At 56.1% G+C, this 8,269-nt stretch overlaps 2 protein-coding genes across 2 annotated transcripts in view; both read left to right on the forward strand.

Annotated features, from left to right (window-relative positions):
• Etfb (electron-transfer-flavoprotein, beta polypeptide) overlaps positions 1-3,069 on the forward strand; it is a 13,558-nt gene extending 10,489 nt beyond the window's left edge. The window contains exons 5-6 of the mRNA XM_005412686.2: positions 1,841-1,999; positions 2,836-3,069. Of these exons, the coding sequence (XP_005412743.1) occupies positions 1,841-1,999; positions 2,836-3,006 (330 nt within the window). The 3' untranslated portion in view covers positions 3,007-3,069. The remainder of the gene's footprint in view (positions 1-1,840; positions 2,000-2,835) is intronic.
• Positions 3,070-6,162: 3,093 nt separating this feature from the next.
• The window catches only part of Vsig10l (V-set and immunoglobulin domain containing 10 like), a 9,239-nt gene continuing 7,132 nt past the window's right edge, over positions 6,163-8,269 (forward strand). The window contains exons 1-4 of the mRNA XM_005412745.2: positions 6,163-6,402; positions 6,503-7,324; positions 7,775-8,068; positions 8,163-8,263. Of these exons, the coding sequence (XP_005412802.1) occupies positions 6,363-6,402; positions 6,503-7,324; positions 7,775-8,068; positions 8,163-8,263 (1,257 nt within the window). The 5' untranslated portion in view covers positions 6,163-6,362. The remainder of the gene's footprint in view (positions 6,403-6,502; positions 7,325-7,774; positions 8,069-8,162; positions 8,264-8,269) is intronic.

An 8,269-nucleotide genomic window follows, 5' to 3' on the forward strand; every position in this document is an offset into this window, starting at 1 on the left:
AAAAAAAAGTAAAGAGAAACATATAAACAGGTTTTCCTGAATTTAACTTTTTCAGTATTGGGGATTGAATCTAGGGCTTTGGGAATGTTAGACACGTGCTCTACTACTAAGCTGCATCCCTAGCCCTTTTATTTTTTTTTTTTTATTTTTGAAACAGAGTCTTTCAGAGTTGCCCAGGTTGGCCTTGAATTCACAATTTTCCTGCCTCAGTCTCTCAACTAGTTGGAATTATAGGCACGTTCCACCATGCCTGGTCCAATATTGTCACTATGTTTTAACCCCATTATATGTAAAATATTGTTATTTTAACTTGTAGCCAATATAAAAAATATTGAGGTATCTCATGTTCTTTTGTTCTTTTTATACCGACACTTTGAAATGGAGTGTGTTTATAGCACATCTCCATCCAAGTGCTAAATTTTCTTTTTTTTTTTGTCTTTTTGAGACAGGGCCTCGCTATGCAGGTCAGGCTGTCCTTGAGCTCACTTTGCAGCCCAGGCTGGCCTCGAACTTGCAGCAATCCTCCTGCCTCAGCCTCCTGAGTGCTGGGATTATAGACATGCACCACCATGCCCAGCTTCAAGTGCTAAATTTTCATCAAAGATACCTAATTCAGATACTGAAAGCTCACAGTTGAAAGAGGGGGTTCATCTACCTGAGTTGTAGCAAACAGACTTAAAAGGTTCCCAGTCACTGCATGGGGGCTTTGTCAACAGCTTTTGCAACGTTACTGACCCTTGGATTCCTGGTACCAAAAAAAAAGGAAACATTACTGACTTACTGACCTACCTCAAAAGTGTACAATTTGGTAAATTTTGACCTGCAGATCCACCCGTGACACCATTTCCACAATGCTGATCAGGTATCTCCAGTACCAGTTTTTATTTTCCAATTTTTTTATCGCTTCATTTGGTGCACATTTGTTGATACTCTGTTGCTTTCGCTCACTCCCTGCGCTACATTTGTATGCCAGGAGCTGGGCTCAGGGCCACCTGGATGAGGCTGTGGTCGTGTGACATTCGAACTGTGATCAGAAGGATTTGTGCAGGGGATGAGGGAGTGGCAGGCACAGGTCTGTGGACGCAGGGATGGTGGGTCATGTCCTTACCCTGGGAGGACCTGTGGATTCAAGACTGCGGGGCAAAAGGGCCGTGAGCAGAGAAGGGGTGCAGGGGAGAGTTTAAGGACCGAGGTGAGCTCAGGATGTTCTGTTATTATCCCAGTAGAGGCACCTTTGTAGGAGCCAGCTTTCAGAGGCATGTTACCAACCCCTGCTGCCTCAGTTTCCCAAATCTGTGAATAATAGCATTTATCTCAGAGTTTCAACTGGATGCGATACACATACATGTCAATTCCGTGTTTCTCCTAAAATGAGACCTAATCGGGAAGAAAAAAATGCCAGCCCCAATCAGCCTATCCTTGCCTTACCTGCCGTTACAGAGTAGCCGCAGGAAGGGAATAGTGAGGTGTAACCTGCTGGATGCTGGCCGTCACCATGGTAATGAGCAGGTAGACCTGGTTCCGGTTAGGTGGGTCCAGTTAGGGCTTATTTTGGGGAATGTGGTTGCTTAGAACAGAACTCAACTCTCACTATGCATTCACTCACCACTCTTATTAAGGAGGGGACCTAAGGGGCTGTTCAGGGAAAGGGAGGCGCCCCCCTGCCCAGATGGCTGAGATCCCTTTCCGTGGCTGCCCGCCGCTTTTGCATCTTGCAGGCCTCCGTCCTTTCCTTGCGCACCTGTTCGCTTGCCTTTGCCTGGCAGGGGCATCCGAGGACCACTCTGTGCCTGACCCGAATTAACCTCGCCCGCTCTCCTCCTGCGCTGTCCCTCCCCAGGGCACGTTCGCCTCCCAGGTGACCCTGGAGGGGGACAAGTTGAAGGTGGAGCGGGAGATTGACGGGGGCCTGGAGACCCTCCGCCTGAAGCTGCCGGCCGTGGTGACCGCAGACCTTAGGCTCAACGAGCCCCGCTACGCCACCTTGCCCAACATCATGGTGAGCACAGTGGGCCTGGGGCTGGGCGGGACACTGCTGCCCGTGCCGAGGCGATGGTCAGATGGCGGGGCGGAAGGGCCAGGCGCATGTCATCACAGGCAGGGGTCACCCGGTCACTTTGGCCAACAGAGGGTGCGTGCGTTGAGAGTCTATGAGATTGTCTTGGTTAGTGGAGGGTCTTAGCTGGTCGTTTGAGCCAATAGAAAACTTAACTGGGCAGCAGAGGGGTTCTGCTTGCCATTCCGGCCAGTGGGCAGGTTCACCGGGCAGTCGTGGCCAGAGAGACGCGTTCGGTGGTCCTGTTTGAAGGAACGGTCCCTTGGTAGTTTTTGCCAGTGGCAAGTTAGGATGAAGGCCATCTTGGCTAACAAGAAAGGGCGCATGGGGTCTCTTGGCCAACAGGAAGAGTACTCTGGGGCATCTTGGACCATATGGAGAGTTTGGTGGGTCATTTCAGCCAATAGAAAACATTGAGTGTATCTTCTCAGCCCAGAGGGAGGGTACAGTGGGTCATCTCAGCCAATGAGGAGCATTCAGTGGGCGGATAACCAATGGGAAGTGTTCTATCCACTGAGTCATGACTGCCTAAAAGATGGGTCTCTTAGTCCTTGAGGGCCAGCACAGGGCTCCCCAAGGGGGTTTGCTGAAGAAAGGCTGCGGGCAGAGTGCAGCCAGCAGGAATTATCTGTACCAAGTGCTGCTCTATGAGAGGGAGCGCATGCCCTGGCCACTCTGGGGGCCAGGGGAGGGTCCTGCACTGCGGCGCCACGGGAAGGAGGTTTTGGGGGGCTGGGCAGGGCTTCAGCAGCCTTGTGAGCCCGGGTCCCCGCACGCAGAAAGCCAAGAAGAAGAAGATCGAGGTGATCAAGGCCGGAGACCTGGGTGTGGACATGCGCTCCAAGCTCACTGTGGTCAGCGTGGAGGACCCACCGCAGCGCACGGCTGGCGTCAAGGTGGAGAACACCGAAGACCTGGTGGCCAAGCTGAAGGAAGTCGGGCGGATTTGAGCCCCCGCTCTGAAACGCAGCAATAAAACTAGGACTCTCTTAACGTCCGTGTGCATTACCACATTCCTTGGAGGTCCCGTCTTTGATTCACTGGGCAGACATTTCCTTAAATGCCCTTGTGCCCGGTCCTGTGCCGGGCGAGCTTGGGGAGCCAGGTGAGTCAGGTCCCTCCGACTGTACTGAGGGCACAGATGCCGGCGAGGACAGACCTGGAGCAGGGTGACGGGGGCTGGGCGCAGAGGCACGTGGGGATGTGGGTGGAGCACCTGGCCTGGCCAGGGTGACCAGCAGGCTCCCTGGGGTGCTGGGTCCTGGGTGCCGGGGCCGTGCTGAGACTTGGGGCCCAAGAAGGAATCCAGCCAGAGGAGCTGGTAACAGACATTCAAAACCTCAGGTCTGGCAAAGATCCCAGCGCTGCAGTTGGATTTACTGGTTACAAATATTCATGCTCACCTTCAGCAGCTGTGAGGTCTGGGGTGAGTTGGGTCCACCGTACTACCCTAGGTTCTGGTCCTGAGGCCCCAGGTTCAAATCTGCTGACCTGGACTAGTGCCGAGCTAGCTATAGGAGGCCCTCAAGCAGCCAAGGGTTGGGGATATAGCTCAGTGCCAATGTCCTGAGTTCAAAAAAAAAAAAAAAAAAAAGATGGACACTATGTACTGGTTGTCTCTTTTTCTTTTTATTTCTTTTTTCTTTCTTTTTTTGAGACAGGTCTTTTGATGTAGTTCTGACTATTCTTGAACTCACTGTATAACCTAGGTTGGCCTTGAACTCACAGCAATCCCCCTGCCTCAGCCTCCTGAGTGCTCTTACAACCCTGGTAACTTTTGCAGCATAAACCACCCCAACATTTGGTGGGTTAACTTTTTGCTTGTAAATCTGAACAAGAGGAGGCACAAACTTGTCCCCCCATGCAGCGTCAGTTGCGGTGACTCGAAGGGGGCCACAGGTTGGACTGCCATGGCCAGAAAGCTGGCGGGGACTCTTCACTCAAACTGCACGGTCTCTGGAGGACTCAGCCAGGCCAGTGGTCAGGGGCCATGATTCTTCGCTCTGGGCTCTCGAGAGGCCCCAGCATGGCAGCTGAGGTCCAGAGGGAGGGCTCTCCGACACAGGAAGTGGAGTAAAGCAGTCCGGAAGCAGGAAGTGGCCCAGGGTCACCTCCACTGACCCTCTTGGGCTAGCAGTCACACAGCCTACTCAGATCAAGGAGAAGGAACACAGACCCTCGCCTTCTTAATGAGAGGAGTGTCCGGCCTTCACTAGGGCCCAGTGCTACCCCAGTGGGTTTTGAGAGATTAATTTATGGAGCATTTCTAGAACCATACCTGATACAAGATATTCGGCTTATATGAGGTGTGGTCAAAAAGCAATGTTCAACAACATTTATTTTATTTATATTTTTTTGTGGTACTGGGAATTGAGCTCAGGACCTTGTGCTTGCCAGGCAGGCGCTTATGCCGCTGAGCTATATCCCTGGCCTGCAACAATATTACAGTAAAAGACATACTGCCGTTAATCTCCCTTGAGACATTCCCTGTGATTTCAAACACATTCATCCCATGATTCTTGCTGCTTTTTGGAGCAGTCCCAGAAGTCCTACTTAGTGTCATTTTCCTCTGCTGTTGTGGCTGCCTGGATGTCCAGCGTCTGTTTGAAAGTTTCACCTTTCACAATTATTTTGATTCTGGCAAAGAGCCAGAAATCGCCTGGTGCCAGGTGGGGGCAGATGAGGACACACCATACCGTTTTTGTGAGCCTGCGTATCTGTTGGATGACAGCAGCAGCACTCACCGTGTTTTTGATCACACCTCATAAAGACACTCAGGAAAGAGCACTTCCAGAAGTGCGCCTGAAAGTGGCAAGCATAATGGCTAAGTGTGTTCGAAGTGAGGGGGAGGATTTTCAGGGGGACTAGTGGCACCGTGACTATTTTTTGTCTTGCTTTTTTTGTTTGTTTGTTTTTCTTCCGGTACCAGGAATCGAACTCATGACCTTTGGCTTGCCAGGCAGGCGCTGTGCCGCTGAGCTAAATCCCCAGCTCCCACCATGACTATTATAGTACACATTTATCATATATTTCCAACACCTCCTCTTATCAGCATGGTCAGCATCAGCATGGTAAGGGCTATGTGTGGCTCAGAGCTGAACAGAGGCCCTGCGCCCAACACATGTGGTAGGAAAGATCGGAAGGAAAGAGCTTTCTGATCGGCCTGGGCCTCGACCAGCCTCTCCCTCTGGCTGTGCAACATCCTGCAGGTCCCTTGACCTCTCTGAGCCATAGTCGCTGGTCTATAAAGTGAGGACAGGCACCCAGCTCAGAGGGCATTTGAAAGGGTTCAGCCCCGTAAAGCACGGGAAGAATTTAGCGTGGTTCCTGGAACAACGTAAGCAGTAATTATTGTTATTGTTCTTAATAAGGTGAGACCTGAAGGACCAGTTATGAGTGTGTGTGTGTGTGGGGGGTGTGGGTGAGAGGGAACAGGCCAGGAGAGGAAACAGCAGGAGGGCAGGGAGCTGAGAGCCGGCCCAGGAATTAGCACCTTAGGGGAGGTGCTGGAGCCAGGAGGAGTGGCGGGGTCCACTGAGGAGGTGGAACACCTCCAGGGGGCACTGCAGAGGGAAGGGTCAGCTCTGATGTGGAAGGAGCTTCAGGTGGACTAGCGGGACTTTTGGAACCTGGGCAGTGGGAACCAAGGCTGGGGAGGGCAGGGAGGAGGGAGGGAGGCGCCCAGCACCTGTGGGCTGACTGAGCGAGCTGCAGAGGGAGGAGCAGGCGGAGGGCTGGGATGCAGGGGGATGCGGAGCTTGTGAGGGTCTGAAGTCGCAGAAACGCAGCTCTGGGGGCCAGGAGAGATGGCTGTGTGGAAGCCAGCAACTCGAGACTGGGTCTGGGGACAGTAGGGAGCCATGGGAGGTTGGGAGCAGAGGAGCAGCGGGGTCGGACACAGACATCTGAGGCTGCAGGCAGACAGGGCAGACTGGAGACACAGGCCAGGGAGGAGGAAGCCATCAGCGGTGCAGCTTCCCAAAAGTTGCTCCCATCCTCCTAGCTCTTGTCCAAGATTGGCTACCGCATTTCCAGCTGGGACTCAACTCTCCCCATCTTCCCCTGGGGGTGGGGAGTGCAGATCCGGCTGGGCCTCCCACAGACAGGGCCAGCTGGGGAAGATGAGAAGGGTGGGGTGGGCGGCTCAGCCACCAGGTGGGGTTGGGGGACCCCAGCACCTCCCCTGGATCTGGCTGCCTTCCCCGCCCAGGAAGCTAAGCCACCAGTCCTGTTGGACTTGTCCTGCCCGGAGGGATAGGTGCAGGTCCCGGCTCTCTCCAGTGCCCTCTCGGGTGCGGCCAGCACCATGGACACCCTGTGGGCTCTGCCGCTCTTCCTGCTCCTGGGTAAGTTCTCTGCTCAACCCCCTCCCCCCATCCCCCTTCCCAGCAGCTCGCCAATGCCTTCCCTCCCCTCCCCTCCCCTCCTCTCCTGTCTTCTGAGTAGGGGTCCTTGCCACTCCTGGACTTCAGCAAACCACTTTCACCTCTGCCTCCTCCTCGCGCTCCATCAGCTCCTCCTCCATGGGCCGGACTTCAGAAGTCCCCCCCATCAATGCCCCCGGCCATCAGACCCCAGGGCCGCCGGCCTCTGCTGAAATCCCTGATTCTGACTGGTTTCCTGAGGCCCTGATTTCGAAGGATGTGCCTGGGTCCCTCTGGCCAAACGTTTCTGCTGACGGCCAGCATTTGAGCTCAGAGCTCACATTCTCCGAAATTCCTGATTCTGAAGCATTTTCTGACATCTTGGATCCTCAAGTTCCCGGGAAAGGCCCTGCACCTTCCACCTCGGTTAAAATACCAGCTTCAAACACCTCTGCTCAAATCCTGGACACCAAAGTATCTGCTGAGGACCCAGAGTCAAAGCTCCCCCCTGAAGATCTGGACCTTAAACACTCTTCAAGGGATCCAGAAGTTTCTTTGGAGACCTACCCAGCCGCAAGCTTCCCCCAGCAGGTGGGGGGTCCCCTTGCTGTGCTGGTGGGGACCACCATCCGGCTGCCCCTAGATCCAGTGCCCAGCCGCGGGCCCCCTGCCCCTCTGGTGGTCTGGCGCCGAGGGTCCAAGGTGCTGGCAGCTGGCGGCCTGGGGCCAGGGGCTCCCCTGATCAGCCTGGACCCTGCTCACCGAGACCGCCTGCGCTTCGACCAGGCCCAAGGGGGTCTGGAACTTGCCTCTGCCCAGCTGGATGACGCGGGAGTCTACACGGTTGAGGTCATCCGGGGCGGTCTCTCTCGTCAAACTCAGGAGTTCATGGTGGGCGTGTACGGTAAGTGGACCACAGCACCGGCTGCTTCCAGACCTTGGGCAGGTCTCTAAACTGTCTCATAGACGCTTTCTCCCAACAGGAAGGGGTTCCGGGATGGGAGGGGACGGAGGGGATGGGAGGGGGACGGGAGGAGAGGACTGGGAACGCTGGAGGTGGGAAGAACTCTAGCAGAGGGACCTGACCCCGTGGGTTGGAGGGAGAAGGCTGAGGGCCATCCGGACCCCTGAGTGTGAGGGTGAAGGCTGGAAGTGGACTCCTGGGTCTGAGAAGGGAGGGCTGGAACTGGACCCCCACGTCACGAGGAGAGAGCTCTGATAGCACAGACTCAGCGGCACCGAGCGATGGGCCCAAACTTCGGGGGTGAAGAGGAGGCAGCGGCAGGGTCCCAAAGTCCCTGGTGTAGAGGAGAGGGGACTAGGGGCCGGCTCCCGATCCCATTCTCCGCTCCAGAGCCCCTACCCCAGCTGTCGGTGCAGCCCCAGGCCCCGGAGACAGAGGAGGGGGCGGCCGAGCTCCGGCTGCGCTGCCTGGGGTGGAGGCCCGGCCGCGGGGAGCTGAGCTGGAGCCGGGATGGCCGCGCCCTGGAGGCCGTGGACTCGGAGGGAGTAGTGTCGCCCCGGATCCGCGCCGAGGGGGACCAGCTGCGCCTGGTGCGCCCCGCGCGCAGCGACCACGCGCGGTACACGTGCCGCGTGCGCAGCCCCTTCGGCCAGGCAGAGGCCGCGGCGGACGTCAGCGTCTTCTGTGAGTGCGGGGGGCGCCTGCAGGCGGGGCGGGGCTCTCGGGTGGCTGGAGGGACCCCGGTGGCTGGAGGTGACCCCGGCCCCTCGCCCCGCAGACGGCCCCGACCCTCCGATCATCACGGTCTCCTCGGATCGCGACGCCGCCCCTGCGCAATATGTCACCGCGGGCAGCAACGTGACCTTGCGCTGCACCGCCGCCTCG

This window comes from Chinchilla lanigera, unplaced genomic scaffold, assembly GCF_000276665.1.
Source record: "Chinchilla lanigera isolate Chin_1 unplaced genomic scaffold, ChiLan1.0 scaffold00157, whole genome shotgun sequence".
Taxonomy (NCBI): Eukaryota; Metazoa; Chordata; class Mammalia; order Rodentia; family Chinchillidae; genus Chinchilla; species Chinchilla lanigera.